Source organism: Molossus molossus, unplaced genomic scaffold, assembly GCF_014108415.1.
Source record: "Molossus molossus isolate mMolMol1 unplaced genomic scaffold, mMolMol1.p scaffold_m16_p_18, whole genome shotgun sequence".
Lineage (NCBI taxonomy): Eukaryota > Metazoa > Chordata > Mammalia > Chiroptera > Molossidae > Molossus > Molossus molossus.
Genome location: NW_023425353.1, coordinates 16,868,837 through 16,887,265, shown reverse-complemented (window position 1 = coordinate 16,887,265; position 18,429 = coordinate 16,868,837). Strand labels below are relative to the sequence as shown.

Sequence of the window (18,429 nt, the reverse complement as noted above, 5' to 3'; positions counted from 1 at the left end):
AAAGCTGGCTCCCCCAGACGATCTTATATTTTTCTCCTCTGTTCTCCCACAAAGGGGACCAGGGGATACCCAAGGCCCCAGAGGCCCAAGCACCAAGAGAAACAGAGCCAAACCTATAGGTAAGTACGTGTTGAGGTACTCATTCAGAAGAAACTGTTAGCAGAGTTAACAGGGGAACGGGCAGGGCAGGGGACACGCACCGGAGGGGACAGCATCTACAGGAAGTGGCGAGAACAGCGTGGGCTGAGCAGAGTCATGGCACATTGGCTGAACAGTGTGGAAGCAATGACAGGGGGGATGAGGGAGACTCAAATAGTTCTCAGGTCACAGATTATCATAGCATGGGACAAGCCTTGGGTTTCAGTCCACAATTTTCTTAATGACTCACAAAGTCAAGATAAAAAAACTATAAAGAAAAGTACTCAGGACAAGTGAGAAAGGGCAGACTCAAGTCACCTTTGCAGCTAAACAAGGTGAACCATTTCAGGGCACGACTTCTGTGGCTTCAGTCTACAAGAGGACTTTTATGATTATCAAATTGGGTACAAGGCCTTGAACAAATCTCAATTTTCACTTTAAAAGATAAACTCTGAAGAAAAACAAATATTTAAAAAAGATAAACTTTATCAGGAGTTTACGAACAAGAACTACCACCACTTGTTAACCAAAGAATTATTACAGTAGATAATATTTACTTCCTGGCTAACTAATTAGTAAATTAGTGATTGCTAACTAAGCACCAAGGCACTGTACCAAGTCCTGTAAATGCACTACCTTGTACATCTTTACAACAATTCTGTAAAGGAGCTGGTGGCACCCCATGTACCCATTAAGAATAAAAGCAAGACCTAGAGATGTTAAGTCATCTGCCCAAGGTGACAGAGCTGAGGTAACAGAACTGAGATACGTCATTTCCAGGGCCCCTGTTCTAAGCCAGGGATCGGCAAACATTTTTCTGCAAAAGATCATATAGCAAATATTTTTGGCCTTGTGGGCAACATGGTCTCTGTCACAACTGCTCAGTTCTGCCACTACAGTGCCAAAGCAGTCAGAGACAACACATAAACATAGGGCATGCCTGTGTCCCAACAAAACTTTATTTATGGACACTGAAACTTAAATTTCATAACATTTTTACAGGTGGTGGAATATTTCTCTCCTCATTTTCCCCCTAGCCATTCAAAAGAATAAAAACCATTCCTAGCTCGTGGGCCATAAGACAGAAGGTAGACTGAATTTGTTTCCATGTGCTGTAATTTTGCAGATCCTGCCCTAAGCCCAGAGGCTCTCTTGCCCTCTGGCTCACATCATGTACTGGTTTCCTTAGAAGGCCCGGAGATATTTTAGGACAAAACCTGTGGGAGTACCTCTGAATGGGGAACACGACTTGGAAATAAAACTGGGAGAAAAGACCGGACAGAAATGACTCCTCAAGTTACCCCTCTCAAAGGACACTACCTGACCCCATTTACAACTTGAAAATACCTCTTTCTTCCTTTCAGTCCCCTCCCTTGCTGCCTTCTACCGAAATAAACCTTGATTCAGATAAATCTGAAACCAGGGCAGATTTTCAGTAAACAAGAAGTGCCCCTCCTGCAGAACATGGTTTTCCGCAAACATGAGCCCATGGTGCCCTTCTTACCTGCAGGGTTTGGCTGAAGCGCTTTAACGGTGTAGCTTTCACAGGTGGGATGAGGTTTGCTAGTGATGTGACTCTAGAAAGGGGTTTGACCCGTTTATTACTAGGCTCCTGTGGGATTTGAAAAAAAGAAGAAAGAAAAATGTCAAGTCAGTTACGAAGACAACATAACTCCACCACAAGGTCTGTCCTACTCCATGAGCTGCGGGGCTGCATGTGGCTCTGTGAAATGTAGACAGTGCCCTGTTTCACTCCAGCTGTGTGGAGATGGCCTGGCTTAGAAGCCTGGGGTGGAGAAATGGCAACGAGATGTCAACAGAAGCAGCCTCTGAGTGGACAGCAAATGGGCCCAGATCTGCTCCCTATCCTCACTCCCAATATCTGCCAGTTTTTAACTTGGAAGCTTGCTTTCAGTAAAATCATTCTCCCCAACGCCTCCTGCAGAGAACAGCTGCCTCGATTTCCCGCCAATGACCTTGTCAGGCAGCTGTCTTTGATACTTCTGGTTTCTTCTTTTGAAAAACCTTTTCTCCACCTTGCCTAATGCCCCTCTCCAAATTTCTTCTATGCAATGAATTTTCTAAAGCTTGAGGAATCTTTTAGTTAACTAAATTAAAAAGAAAATGTGTAAAGAACTTCTTATATTACTGAGGTCTTAAGAAAGCATATTTGGATCTTCAGTATATTTGAAATGCACATATTAATACTTATAAAGAACAACCAGACAGCATAAGGAAATGCACCAAGAGAAAACTTCACCATGGGCATCGGTTTTTATACTACACATAGCCACAAGTTTTGAAAACCACCTCCAAATAAAGCATTGGCAAATCTGCAAGTTACCCCAAACCAAGCTGATGGGTGAGAGGGAGCCTAACCATTCCAGTGACTTTGCAGACGAGAATTACATAAATAAAACAACAGGCTGAAAGACAGAGGTGACACACAAAACATCCTACAAGGACAAAGAGAACAGTTACCCTTGTCTTCCTAAGCTCCATCTGACCTGCGGTAGATGCTGGGCAGCACACAAAACACCAAATTTTAATGGAAAAAGCCAAATGTGACAAAGGTTGTGGCGAACCTCAATCACTTCCAGAGGGAGTCTCAAGATGCTCCTCTTTCTTTTTCAGCCACTGCTTTCTTCCAAAGTTTCGGGGGTTAAGCCAGAACTTCAGATTCTCCAGGACATCCCTGCAGGGTGTTTTGAACATAGTAGGTCCTTGGGAAAATCTTGCCTGGATTTGGAATTCTGCCAAGAAACTCTCATGTTATTTCATGCCCTTGTCAGCCTCAGAAATCAGAAGCCTTCTTTGAAATAGACCCGACTTTTCTGGCATTTAAATAGAAAAATTAAAAGACAAAAAGAAAAGAACAATTCTACAATGTGGCCAGGAGTGACTTCACAATTTCCCGAAGCAGTAAAGTACTTTTCCAAGACGAAAAATGAATCTGGGCTGCCGGTTACCTCTCCAGCTTCTTGGCTTGCTGAGCTGAACAGACAGCAGGAAACTCTCTAAACACTGGGAAGGCTCAAAATGCAAAAGATGAATCTCCCAACATAAGAAATGTCATATTCTGATTCTTGAAGTGCCTGGGAGCAAGATCCAATAGTCCTGCTGCTTCCAGGTGACAGTGCCCTTCAGGATGTTCTCTATCCAACTCCTAGCTCCTGAGCATCTGTCCCCAGAGGATGATTTTAAAAATATGTTTTACGTCACAGCTGCATCACTGGCATAATGAATACATACACACACACGTGCACATGCACACTCTTGAGCATCCCCTGAATTCCTCTAAATGGGTCCTGCCTTGGGCTGGCTATGCCAGAGTTGTGATATCACCACCTTTGGTGGCATGAACTGCACTGCAGCAAGTGAGATTAGAGATCTCCGGGGGGGGGGGGGGGGGAGGAGGACGACTTGGTCTCAGATAACCCTGCATGCACCACAGAGCCCGGAGACTCATAGGTCTCTGTTTCTTTAATGGCTAAAGCTCCTGGATCACAGAATATGTATCAGAATGGGGAGATTGAAGGGCAAATGCCAACTGAGTTCTCTTACTTTAAAAAGGGGCAGGGAACATTGCACGCTTGGCAGGATAGGAGAAGATTCAGCTTTGTTCAACCTGCTGTGTCATCTTTTCTAAGGTTCTGCTGACCTTGCTGTCCATTTTACATGATTCAGCCAGATGGGCGTTTTATGCACAGCTACAGAATGTACGTGCGAGGCAAACGCCAGCTCCTCTGCAGGTTGTGCAGTGCTGCTACATGAGATTGTAATTAAAACTCCCTTCCTGAGGCATTGACCATGTGGAAGTAAACATCAGGCTGCTCTCTGGCAATCCCATCCCCAAGTAACAAACAATTGAACCAAGAACTACTGTTGCATGATTTAGTGCTATGATCCAGCAAAGTAGGCAGGTGCAATTTTAAAAGCGGAACATTTATAGGTTATTGGACCTATGGAGGAGGTTTATGCCTGACCCACATGAGTGAAACATGAATTATGGTGTTCTCATTGAGGGCATCAGTGAGAATAGGAGATTTTTAAAAAAATCCTGGCCTAATTTGATTTTTCTTTTCCATTTACTCAGTATGTCTCCAGCTACATTTTACTGCTGTCTAAAAAGAGCTTCCAGAGAAAATGTTTCCAGATTCTAGTGAAATAGCTCTATTTAGAACTAGAAAATGCAATATCAGGTTGCTTCAGGCTTTACAAAGAGGTGACAAATAGGGCTTATAGAGGCTTCTGAGTCCAACTCAGCTGCCAGACCAAGCTGGGCAAGGTCAATGCTAAACCCAGGAACAAGGTGGCCTGTTTCAAGTACAGACACCACACCCACCACGCAATTTTAAGACAGAGCAGGAGGTAATCTCATTCAAGAAGTTAAAAAAGAAGAAAAGCAAAAGGCATTGCATGTTTTGTGTGGGCAATATTTTCTGAATAACAACAGTTCTGTTGCATCTTTTCCAAGCCTTATAGCTTTTTGTTTTTCTTATCTTATTGTGCTGGCAAGGACCACTGTATATTGTTTATTACAAACTGAGATAGTGGGTACACTAGTCTAATTCCTGAATCAAAGTGATTATTTTGAAGATTTTGTCTTTAAGTATTATGTTTCTTGAAAGCATGGACAAGACACCTCTTTTCAAGTAGAGAAAGTTCCCTTCTATGCAAAGTTTCCTGTGAATTTTTAATCACAAATTATTATTAACTTTTATAAAATATTTTTCTTCATCTTTTCAGAGGAGAGGAAGGGAGAAAAAAGGAAGAAAGAAAAAAGCAGAGAGAGGTAGGAGGATGGAAACAATGAAGAAAGGCATGGAAGTCTCATGTTTTTCATAAATGAATTGATTCAGCAATTTAAAATATCTCTTATGCTTTAATTATAAACAAAGGGGAATGAAGCACTCCATGCAATTTTATTTTTAATGTGGACTTTAATTAAATAGATTTTAATATTCATTCCCTAGGGGATACAATAATTTTTATCTTCTCCTCATTCTTCCCCTTAGGAGATGAAAACCAAGGCAGATTATATGCAATGTAAGAAAATGCTTATCAGAGCAATATGATCTAGCACCATTTTTAAAAAGATATTTTATTGATTTTTTTTTAGAGGAAGGAAGAGGGGAAGAGGAAGAGAAACTTTGATATGAGAGGGAAACATTGATTGGCTGCCTTCTGCACTCCCACTACCAAGGATCGAGGCTGCAACCCTGTGCCCTGACTGGGAATCGGACCAGCAACCTTTCAGTGCACAGGATGACGCCCAACCAAGTTACACTAGCAAAATTTTTTATTCCTTCAAAAACAGTTCCATTCTAATAGGCATGACGTAAGAAAACCCTCACTCATGCTCCCTGCACTTCATTTTTGCACCCCTAGTGGTGCTGGGAGCAGCAGGAGGGTCTTCCACACCATGTTTGTAGCTGCCCTGAGACTACCTTCACTGAGCCAGCCATAAACACAGCCCGGAGGGCCCAGAAACACAGCCTTGGTGCGGGACTTAGACTCTACTGCAAGGCAGCACCGCTCTCAGATGCTCTACACCTGGCTAAGGGCAAGGGCGAGGAGACTCCATTGTGCCAGCAGATGTTTTGGCCCATGAGTTGCTGGAATCATAAAAAATATCTTTCCAATGCTTAGAAACAGCAGGGAAGCATTATGCAGGGCTCCATCTGTGTAACAGGAGGTGTGCGGGAACTGCAAGCCCCAAGGTCAAGTTTCACCCACTCAGTAACCCTCTAGAGTGCTTTCATCATCTTCATGTAAAAAGGAAGTTATAATCTCAGAGTGATTGAGAAGCTCTAGCATTATTAAATAATAATATTTAACTAACATTTGTTGTAGGGACTCTTAGTGTTTTGCAGATATTTACTAATTTATTCCTCTGAACATCCCTGCAATCCAGCTATTATAATCCTCGTTTTGTTTATTTTTAAAAATTAATTAATTAATTAATTTTAAAATTCTCACCCGAGTATATTTTTCCATTTATGTTCAGATAGAGTGGGAGGGGGAGGGAGGGAGAGAAACATCAATGTGAGAGAGACACATTGACTGGTTGCCTCCCACACGATCCCAACCAGGGCTGGGGACTGAACGGAAACAGAGGTACATGCCCTTGACTGGAATTGAACCCGTGACTCTTTGGTCCGAGGGCCGACACTCTAACCTCTGAGCCAAACTGCAACCGAGGTACATGCCCCTGGCCGGAATTGAACCCCAGTCTCATTGGTCCACAGGCCGACACTCTAATCGCTGAGCCAAACCGGCCAGGGCTATTGTATTTAATTTGCCAGTGTTTTGCCTTCTCCATGACTGCCTTCTAAATTCATGTTTTTCCCTCCAATCCCACAATAGCACGGTCTTCTACTAAGAAAGCTAAGACCTCCCATCCTTACCAGATCCTCACTCGGGCTCCGCCTCTCTCCAGCCAAATAAATGTAAAGCTCACCACTCTATGATTACCTCAATTTTACCACCCCCTTCCTTAGGGCCAAAGGGTGGGTCATACTGTTTTACAGTTTATGCCCAAGATTCTCATCCTTTAAAACTCCTAGGTCAGCACAAATATTCTGGTGTTCTCATTTCCTTTGACACCTCCAACTGCCAAGGCCGTGCTACCCTTTCAGGTCCTCTCACTGACTCACTGGCCAGTTCTTCTACTCCTGCCTCCATCTCCTTCAAAGCCATTAGCTTTACTTCAAATCACCCCACTCCTCCCCTTTGTGGAGACTTGACAGCTTTGTATCTTGCCCCTCAAAGAATTCCTGCAGATTCTCCCTACTACTTAAAGTTTTTTCTAACTTATTGAGAAATACACACACACACACGTATATAATTATGTATATATATACATATATGTGTGTGTGTATATATATATAATCATCTATCTATCTATCTATCTATCTGGCTTTCATACTTACTAGTTAGGTGATCTTGGGCAAGTTACTTGCCCACAGTTTCTTCAACTAAAAATGGGGAAATCATCCTCTCCCAATACAGTAGTGAGAATCTGTGGGTCAGAGCTATCATTTATTGGGAATTTCTAATCTGTGTCAGGCACTAGGCTAAGAGTTTTCCATGAGTTTGCTCTTGGCATCATCAGAACATCATATGAGAGAGCTAATATCATTATCTCTATTTCACAGATAAGTAAGCTGAGATTCATTGAGCGTAAATACTTATACAGGTCACATATCTCAGGTGGCAGAGGCAAGATGTGATCATATACTGGACCATACACTTCTGCTAAACTATTCTTACCAAGAGATTACATAAGCACATAACACAGTGCTTTGTGAAAAGCAACCTCTCAATTAACAGAGCCTAAAATAGGACTAAAAATTGGTATGTTTTTATTAGATTGTTTCTCTTCCCTCTTTCCTTTGCCTCTAAGAAGAGGTGAATTTGACTTTTTTCAAAAAATTGATTTTCAAATAATTTTAGATTTACAGAAGAGTTGCAAAAATAGTGTAGAGTATTCCTGGATGCACTCTTTATCCTACTTCCTCTAATGTTAACATCTTACACAACCACGTTACATTGATCAAAACTGAGACATTAACATTGCTACAACAGTATTGACTGAACTACTAAAGAATTTCACCAGTTTACCCCTAATGTCCCTTTTCGTTTCAGGATCAGTGTGTCTTTCATGACATTGATACTTGTGAAAAGTACTGGTCTGTTTTTTGTAGAATGTCTCTCAATTTAGATGTGTGATGTTTTCTCATGATTAGATTCAGATAATGCATTTTTGGCAAGAATACAACAGAAGTGAAGTGCCCTTCTCGGTGCATCATATCGGGGGTACCTTATGCCACTGTATCTCATCACTTCTGATGTTAACTTGGACCTGTAGGATAAGGTGGTGTTATGGGTTGAACTGTGTCTCCCCCCGCCAAAAGACACGCTGAAGTTCTACCGTTGAACCTTTGAATGTAGTAATCTAATATGGAAATAGAATCTTTGCTGAGGTAATCAAGTTAGGATGGGGTCATACTAGTTAACAGTAGGACTTACATCCTATCACTGGTATCCTTAGAAGGGGAATTTAGACAGAGACACAGAGACCTTGCCATGTGATGACAAAGAGAGCAACTGGAGTGATTTATCTACAACACAAAGAACACCAAAGATTGACAGCAAACACCAGAAACGAGGAAGAGGCGAGAAAGGATTCTCCTATCCGTTTCAGAGGGATCATGGCTGTGCTGAGATCTTAATTTTGGACTTCTAGTCTCCAGAGCAGTGAAAAATAAATGTCTGTTATTCTAAGCCACCAGTTTGTGGTACTTGGTTACAGCAGCCCCAGGAAACTAACACAGGTGTATCTGTTGGATTTCTCATTGGAAAGTTACTAGTAGACTAGTTTCTCCTTATCTGTGGGGAAAATGTTCCAAGATCCTCAGTGGAGGCCTGAAATGGTGGATTGTACCGAACTATACATACGATTTTTTCCTTATACATATGTACCTATGATCAAGTTTTATGCCTTTACCATCTTAACTAAGCACTTACTATGCACTGTGGCTATAACTTTTGAAGTTCAAGGTGTGACAGCAAAACTAGCACACACTTCTTTTTCCTCCTTTACAATTTCACAGAAGATTAGTTCTTACTGTAGAGCTTAGCAACCTCCACATACAATTATTTTTTATTTCCTTAAGTAGAGAACTTTCACCTTTTCACTTAAAGGATGCACTTTATGGCTTCTCTTGGGCATATCTGAATTGCCAACATCACTACGTTTGTTCTTTGGGGCCATTAGTAAGTGAAATAAAGGTGATTTGAACACAAGCACTACAATACCTGACAGCTGATCTGATAACTGAGATGCTACTGACTAATCAGCAGGGAGCAGATACAACATGGATTTGTTAGACGAAGGGATGATTCATGCTCTGAGCAGGACAGCATGGGATTTCATAACGTTACTTAAAACAATGTGAAATTTAAAACTTATGAACCGTTTATTTCTGGAATTTTTCATTTAATATTTTGGACTGTGGTAGACAGCAGGTAACAAATTGTGGAAAGCGAAACCGTGGATAAAGAAGGACTCCTGCACTTCCTTTGTAATTAATACATATATTGGAAGAGATACTTTGTGACACTGTGCATCCTTTTAGTTATTTTTTAATATGGTTTTTATTGATTTTAGAGAGAGAGGAAGAGAGAAGGAGAGAGAGAGATAGAAATATCGATGGGAGAGAAACATCAACATCAATTGGCTGCCTCCTGTACTCTTCCTGCACACTCACTCCTGCTGGGGATTGAGTCTGCAACCCGGGCATGTGCCCTAATCGGGAATTGAACCAGTGACCTCTTGGTGCACAGGACGATAGCTCAACCACTGAGCTACACTGGCCAGGCTATGTGCATCCTTTTAAATCCAAGTCTGTGAGTGTTTAACCAGCATCTGCAAAATGGGCTTCAGTGACATGTACAGGTGTCACCCTAGGAGGAACATCTCCCAGACGAACAAGGAGAAACAGAAGGTTGATTCAGGCAGAGTGCCCAAGAGAGTCAGTGTTGGCTGCAGCGGGCAAGGACTGGGGCAGGTGGTCAGTAGGCAGGGCACCCACAGGTGGTTGCAGGATAAAGGGGCAGCAATGAGGAGGTCTGAGCAAGAGAAGCAGGGCTACCGAAATAGGAAGGGGAGCTTCTTTGGAGCCTGAAAGTGACTCTTCACCTTATTTTTTTGGAAATAAAAAAGATAATAATGAAATAATGGTTTCTAACTCCAAAATTTCCACTAAAAATATTTTTTCTGTTCTCTTTTCTCTGGCATCTATTAGCAGAAATTGGAGGGGGAAAAATGAGGCCCAAATTCCAATGGAAACCTGGCTTCATTGATAAGGCCAAATGCATTTCAGAATTATTGATTTCTAACCCATAAAGTGAGCAAAAGATCTTCAAACTCAGAACTCTAATTTTTCCCTAAAGATGCTTATCAGTGATTTCAACAAAGGGACTGCAGGCTTTGCGAACTTTGATAAACCACCAGGAACAGCTCCTGGAGGGAGTCCTGATACCTTTGTCTTGGCTACTCTCAAAGATGGAGGCCACACCCTTCTGTTTATTTTCTCCAGGAGTCAGGTTGCCCTATGCCAGCATCCAAGGGAGATCGGATTTCCTCTTTGATAAAATGACCCAACTCTCTCTGTTTCAGAAGCTATAAGAAAAACATCCCAATTTCCTTCTTTAAAAGAGGAAAAACAAGTGCTGGGGGTTTTGGGGGGAGGAGGTAGTTTCTTTTTCTTTCTTTCATTTTTGCTAATGGGAGATAAGGAAAGCCTAGATAAACAGAATCCACAGAGTGCTCTTAGTTCAGTCTCGTGGCCACGCTGCAGACAGGGTGTTGGATTGCTGTGTTGAAGATCTGACAATTTGTCTGGCCCCTCCCCGATGGAAATGCTAAAAAGCCTATGATGGAGACATCACAAGATGGTCTGGGCAAATCCACAAAAATCAAACCATCAATTCTTAGGGCCATACCACTGAACATATTAAGGTTGGAGAATTTATATTTATTCCCTGTATTGCAAGTCTGTCTTTGCCTGGGCCAGTCAGTCAGCACTAAAAAGTCCAGTCTGCATCTACAGCATCTGGCCAAGGTCAGTCTGTGCAGTAGTTGTTTTTAGGGGAAACTTGGTTAAGGGGGACATTTGACTGAGCTCAGACAATGCTGGCATGAGCCTCTGAAAGCCTGTTCAGCCCCTGCCCCAAACACAGCTTCCTATATAGTGCAAGTAAAAAAAAAAAAAGAGAGAGAGGATTGAAAGAAATCACACTTTATGACAATTTCTGTAGTCATCCTGGCCTCATTTCCTCCAGGCCTTCCCTGCTTCATTCAAGTCCGAAACAGGCTAGCTAAATATCATAGCTCTCTGATGTTCGGATAAACTGAACGACAAATTGAAAGAAAGGTGGGGTGTGGAAAAGGCTGAATGGATTGCATCCAGTATACATACCCTGGAGAAGCAATTCATTGCACTACAAGCTCGGAGAGGCATGCCATTTTGTTTCTGAGGGACACCTCAAGCACATTATTATTATTATTTTTTTTTTATCCTCACCCGAGGACATTTTTCCATTTTTTGTACAGATAGAGTGGGAGGGAGAGAGAGAGAGAGAGAGAAACATCGACGTGAAAGGGACACATCGAGTGGCTGCCACCCGCACAACCAACCAGGGCCGGGGACAAACTGCAACCGAGGTACGTGCCCTTAGCAGGAACTGAACCCAGGTCTCTCCGGACCGCAGGCTGACGCTCTAACGGCTGAGCAAAACCGGCCAGGACTCAAGCACATTATTATCTTTATTCTTCTCACTATCACTGAATACCACCCCGCCACGTTGGAAAAGTAATCTGTTCTACTTGTCTGCCATGGGGAAATTCATTTTTGCTGAATGATGGTTTATTGGCTGAAAAATAAAAGACCCTTGAGAAATAATTCAGTAGAAGGTGGGGCTCTCTGAGAGCTGCAGCAGGCCGCAGCAGCCTAGCTATGGAGCGTAATCTCTTCGCTGTGCCAGTAAAATAAAACAGAACCTCTGTTTCAGACACTGTATTTTTGGCTAAGGTTTCACTCCTCAATTACTTTCAAAGCTATTCGCTTCAGTCAACATTATAAGGGTAAGTCAACATTTGTCCTGGCAGCAAGCCCAAATTTGTTATTTTATTAGTCTGCTACTGGTTAAATTGGCCCAAGATTAAACACATCTAATAAATAGCCCTAAAATATTGGAGTTTAGTAGAAAACCACATTCAAGTTCTCTTACACAGGATGTTACCATTACTTAACCTTGGGCAGAAGGAGAAATGCACACCCACACACCCCAGTAAGTTCCTTTTAGCAAACGCCAGACCACTGCCTGAAACTCATTTTGGTCATGCCCAGACATGGCACTACAGACCTTCGGAGAAAGAGGAAGCCAAATATTTAGCTTTCTCTGCGGTCCCTGGCCCCACATCTGCTCTGAAAGTCAAGCAAAGCTCTTATTCTGTCAAGGAGGCAAGGGCCAGATGATCAGAGCTGAAGCACTTCAAGAGGTGACCCGAAAAGCGTGAGGGCTACCAGCAGAGTGGTGCCCCTGCGGCTCTTGCAGGAAGGCCAGCCTTGGGCCCAGAGGTTATGCATTTTTGGTAAGAATGCCACAGAAGTGATGTGACCACTATGCCACAACCACCCCCAGGTCTGGAAAATGGGGTCAAAGCTGCACATCCCTGGTTGGAGGATGCCATCAAGGCCCCTGGAGGTAGCAGCGGCGGCCTAATCACAGCCACAGGGCCCAGAGGAAGGCCCTGTGGTTCTGGGGTTTCACAGTCAGTCATTTCCTACTGACTTCTTGGAAACCCTTAGGTGGGCTATAAATGCTCTACTCGTTTATCTCAGTAAAAGGGATTCCCTGGCTTCCCCTTTGACTGGGTTGGAGGGCAAGGGGGGGGGACAATGCCCCTGGGGATTCCACCGCTGCTCAGGGTTCAGAAACTGTTGAGTACAGGCACTAGGGATACTTTAAGGACATTTGCTGAGGCTTCCCTAGAGTTTAGGAATAAGATGAAAGCCTCTATAACAAGTGACAAGTTCTTACCACTCTAGCTCAAAGAATAATGATTCTTCGCAAAGGACCTAAGAATAAAATGAGGCAACCTTTCGGAGCACAATATCCTATGGTCTCGATACCCTATGACTTTGGGCCAACAATGTAACCTCCACGAGTTTTGTCTCCCCTGTGAAGTGGGGGTGCCTCCCCTACTCCCTCACAGTGTTGTTGGGAAGATGACATGAGATTATGTCTGTAATGTGCTTGGTACAAACCTGTCCCATAAGCTGCCCTAGCCTTCTCTTCTGCCCTCGTCCAGCCTGTTCTGGATTTTCCCCTGCGCCTCCCAGGGACACAGCTGGAGCTCCATGTCACCTGCCACAATGTCACCAAAGACATGCTCTGACCACTAACCTCAGCAGCTATGAGACTAGTATTTTGGTTTCACATTTCTGTCCTCTCTTTCTTCCTGTACCTTTACTGTCTGTTTAGTCAAATTCCGGCTAGATAGAGCGATACTGGGAGTGGTTTGGCAGGGTCCAAGGCTATGTCCTAAGGAGAGGAAAACTTCAGCCTTGAAATCCCAAGGTAAGAACCTGAGTGGGGGAAGGGAACCCAGGTAGGTGGGGCTTGAGGCCTGCTTCCAACCCCTCCCATTGCACCCCACACTGCTGAACTACAGGCTAGAAAAACTGGTCTCCAACTGCGCCTGATCCCATTACTATCTGGGATTAGGCAGTGATAGGAACTCACTGATAATGACTCACTCAATGACAGGCGTTCAACTCATGTCAGATGTTCAAGCTGGAATTTCTCCCCAAAATAGCATGTTACCTTTGGCTTCTAGAAAGGACCACACAGATCTACTGATATGTTCTCGCTCTCTCTCATCCACCTATCATTCCTCGAAGCTCAGCATTATCTTAACTTCCCAGAAGAGGGGGGGAAAGTATAGCAATGACAAAGGAAGCCTACCTAGATCTCTTTTTTTTTAATCCTCACCTGAGGACATTTTTGCATTTATCTTCAGATAGAGTGAAAGGGAGAGAGGGAGGAAGAGAGAGAACCATAGAGTGTGAGAAAGACACATTTGAGTGGTCGCCACCCACACGACCCCAACTGGTGCAGGGACAAACGGCAACCAGTCCGCTGGCTGACGCTTTAACCACTGAGCAAAACCGGCCAGGGCGATCTCATTTTAAAAAAATATTTTCTTCTTTACTGATTTTAGAGAGAGAGGAAGAGAGAGATAGAAACATCGATAAGAGAGAACATCAATTGGCTGCCTCATGCATTTCCCACACTGGGGACTAGGCCCACAACCTGGGCATGTGCTCTGACTGGGAATCGACCCAGCGACCTCTTGGTGCATGGGCTGATGCCCAACCACTGAGCCACACCGGCTGGGCCCTGCCTAGATCTTAATTTCAGTGTCCCAAAGGAAGAACAGACTGTTTCAGCTGAATCTAGTATGATCAAACACATCCCAGGTAAGCAAAGCTAACAGCCAGGTCTGCCATCTGACTGAGGACTAGGTTGGGACCAGGGGTCCCACATTCAGCTGCTGGGTAAAACCAACAGGGACATCTGACTAAGGGCACTGGGTCTATAGTAGAAAAATGTGGGCTCCCATCTCGTATTGCTCAGTCAGCTTCTGTTTGGGGAAACAATGACTTTGAGCAGACAAGCCTTGAAGAGATAAAACATAAAATACACCTGCCATGCCCCTTGGTAACACCTGGCTGTCTCTGCTAGCACAATGTACTGCGTCAGGTTGCTGGTCCATGTGCATCCTCAGCAGCACAGGTCTGCACTCAGAACCCAGAACACTGCATCTGGGTGTTTCAGAACATTCTGCTCTCCACTGAGAACAGAATATACTAAAATCTGATTATTCAAAATGGAAAAGCTACCAGTCATACAGCCACAAGGGATTGATTGAATTGGGAATAAAATAAAAATTTTAACTTTCCTGTTTTCGGCTTTCAGCTGCTATCTTACCACCCACTGAGCAATGAATGGTATGTAGAAAAATAAGTAAGGTACAAAGCATGCTGTTCAGGAAATTGAACACATGCAGAACACAACATTAACTTTATTTGAGACAGTTTTCATTCTGTAGCACATTTTTAATCACAGGAATTAAGAAATGCCCACTAACAATGGATTTTTCCAAAGGCTCATAAAAAACACTGGCTCTCGGTGCTGTACATTTGCAACCTTGAAACACAGTGATTATGTGTTATTTCTAACTCTCAGCAATTAATATGCAACCAGATGTATCATTATCTGCAGTCTATTAAAATTCAGAAGCCTGTGCATTTGAAAAGAATGTATCACAGGCCAATGACAAAGGAGGCAGAAGCCTCAAGAGACCCAGCTCTGGTCCGCATGTCACTTGCAGCTCATTTCAATTACAAAGACACAAGAGGGAAAATGAATAGACAATGGCAGTTGACTTAAAAGAAAAGAAGTAAATACAAACCTGTGATTTGGCTGTTTTGTTTTTTTGTGAAAAATGTTGGTTTAGCCATTGGAGAGTCAGTGCAAAGGGGTGCCAATAAAAGTTTCCAGAAGAAACAAAGGCAGTTTTGTGGTAAAAGAAAAATGTTATTTATTCCCGAGGTAAAGTACTACTGTGGCAGAAAGGGGCAAAGTTCCCATGAGTTTTCTAGCACAGGCATCTACAGAGGGGAGGATTTCTTTAGGAGACCACAGAGGGTCTTCTAACTTGGCAAAGATTTCCCTGAAAAAGGTTCCCCAAGGGCGCCCAGGGATGGAAGGAAAGGCTCATTTACCTGGCAGGCACTTCCTCCTTCTGCTCTGCAATTTCGGAGTCAGGCTCTGGGCTCCTCCTGAATTTACAAAGCAGGCTGTGACGTGGACGTGGGGTGCCAGGCAGCGGCCAGAGCCTGCAAAGCCTCCTGAATTGCTATTAAATAAATTACATGCTGCCAGGACCCCTGCCTACTCACAGATTCTAGTGATTTTTCAGAAACAGAGAAGTGGTCCCACACCTGATGCAGGTGTGACTATTCTGACTCTGCCTGACAAGTAGAGAAGAAATGCTATGTAGACAGTGGGGACCACTGGGTGCGAAGGAGGAGGCACCAAGAGTCGTGGAGTTACCCCATACCAGGCGCTGGCACATGCACAAACAGGAATATACATACACACACACACACTCACTCATCTATTTTGTACAGCTACGCCCATCACCCCATTTTACAGAAGAGGAAGCAGGTGTTCAGAGAAGTGAAGTGACTTGCCCCAAGTCATACCCAGTAATTAATTGGCAAATTCAAATCTACCTGAGTTGAAAGCCCTTCCCGCAACCCCCACTGGCTTCCCAGGAAATACAATTTCTTTTTATAACACAAATAACATAATAACAATAATACTGAGGATGACTTCATGCCAGGCTGTGCCAAAGTGCATTCTGTGCCTGATTTCCTTGACTTCTTTTAAGTTAATACTATTAATACACCCATTTCAAAAAGCAGGCAACTGAGGCTCAGAAGGGTTAAGAAACTTGCCTAAGGTCATACAGCCAGTAGGGTGAGTGGCAGAGCCAGGACTGAGTCCAAAGCTACTACTCAGCCTTGGCTCTTAACCACAATGCTGCTTGTTTCCTAAGCCAGGTGGAAACCCTGAAGGAACCAAGACTGTAGAGGCAAAGGGCAATGCAGACTGAGGCAGGGAGCAGAAAAGTAGAAGCTGTTCTTTCAACATGCAAGCCCCGTCACTCTGGAACCCAAAGTCACTCTTGTCCCTTCTTCTAGCATCTTAGCGTGGCCAGCCAGGTGCACAGGTGCCCTGCTCATGTGCCCCCGGCAGTCAATACTCTTCGTTACGGGCACACCTGGGGAATGGTGTGGTACCATCCAGCATCTGAGGTTCACTGGATGACCACCTCCCAGTATTGCCCTCCTCCCGGTCTGCCCAACTTCCCAATGAGATTGCCTACTTCTCTACACCCCTTCCCACTGACTGACAATCACAGCCCACATGTTAGGGTTGTAAATGACTTGGTCAAACTCAAGTAGAAGTTTCTTGCATGCCTTTCTCTTCTTTTTTAAACTGGGGGGCGGAGGAAAGGAATGCTAGCTAGAGTCTGTCTCAATAAGTACTGACAATCAAAGAGCATTAGGGGTTATTTTTAGTTGTCCAACTCTTTACCAACTCATGTCCATCACTCTATCGAGTTTCCCACCTTTCTAACAAATGATCTATTTATAATTAAAGTGCCCTGCTAATGAATAGGGCATCCTCACCATCCCTGGGTCTGTGTCCCCAGCAGAAGCTTGGTTAAGATTCCCGAGGAAGCCTGTCAGGTGGGAGCTGGCCTTGAGGACGGATAACATGCTCCTCATTTCCTGTGACCAGGGCACCACTCTACCCAAAACCCAAACCCCACCTCCTGTGTGGAAGTCATTATGGGAACAGTAGAAAACCACACTAGATATTTTCCGTCCTACCTAGCAGGGATGAATGTGAAGCATACCAGTGTGCTTGGAATATCTTTTGTTTTTTAAAAAATAATGCCCAGTGCCAATTGAATCCTTGGGAAACTGGTTGGGTGTTTCCAAAAAGGAAAGAGTAACCTCCCAGCAGACCACTTGATAGGGATGATCATCCAAGCTTCCCTTCGACTGATATACATGCAAAATAGATTAGATGCTGCTGCCCTGGCCAGTTTGAGTCAGCAGTTAGAGCACTGGCCCAAGGACCGAAGAGTCTTGGGTTTGATTCCTGGTCAAATGCATGAACCTGGGTCGCAGGTTCAGTCCCCATCGATTCTCTCTCTTCCCCTCCCCCTTCCTTCCACTCTATCTAAAAAAAATAAAAATAAAAAAAATCAATGGAAAAATATCCTCTGGTGAGGATTAACCAAAACAAACAAAACACCAACAAATAAAATTGCTGCTGCTGCTGCTTGTAGCGGCTGGGCTGTGGCGCACCGGCTGTGCAGGAGCCCGCAGGAGCCCGCTGCACGCCCAGTTTGTCTCCAGGATTCCCTCAGAAGTTCTCATTTACAGGTGAGGAAACTGAGGCTTAGGAGTCAGCGGTCCACCATCTCTTGACTCACAAGAGGCCAAAATGGGATTCAGACAGCTCAGTCTGACCCTCAAATCCGAGTTCCTAACCACTACACTCAGCGGCTGCCTCACATGAAAATACTCAATCCTTCCCTCAGGGTGAAGGGCAGACGAAGTCAAGTTAAATGATTTCAGCTGGAACACTTTGCAACTGACTTGGAAGCTTTGAAAAGAGATTTTTGTTTTTAGAACAAAAATTCACTTTTGTTTTGTTTTTAATTGGCCAACATTTAGTCCAGAATAATTTTCTACAATACATTAAGGCCAGTTTTTATTTATTTAAAGATCTCTAGTATTTGAAATCTGGGTCCTATGCTCAAAGTCCAAACTTCAAGTTTAATCTGTAAGTGGCTGTGCTCCAACTTGGGAACTTATTGTTGCAGAGCTCTAACCCTAGAATAGCCTCAGAACACTCCTAAGGCACTGTTTCTAAACCCTTGGTCCCATCACACAATGTTTTGCAAAATGTACACATCGCCTGAGCTATTATGTACTTAATATTTTCTTAAAGTACTCATATTTTACTTAAGTAAACTTGTAAAAATAAATAATACCACTGCCTTAAAGGGACAATCACTTGCCATAATTAGAAACTAATTTAAAAAAATGAATCCTATTGTCAAATTCT

The 18,429-nt window shown here is 43.5% G+C and overlaps 1 protein-coding gene across 3 annotated transcripts in view; it reads right to left on the bottom strand.

Moving 5' to 3' along the window:
- ARHGEF3 (Rho guanine nucleotide exchange factor 3) overlaps nt 1-18,429 on the bottom strand; it is a 286,293-nt gene that overhangs the window by 39,834 nt on the left and 228,030 nt on the right. For all 3 annotated transcript variants that reach the window (XM_036266162.1, XM_036266163.1, XM_036266164.1), the window contains one exon: nt 1,643-1,750. In XM_036266162.1, the coding sequence (XP_036122055.1) occupies nt 1,643-1,750 (108 nt within the window). The remainder of the gene's footprint in view (nt 1-1,642; nt 1,751-18,429) is intronic.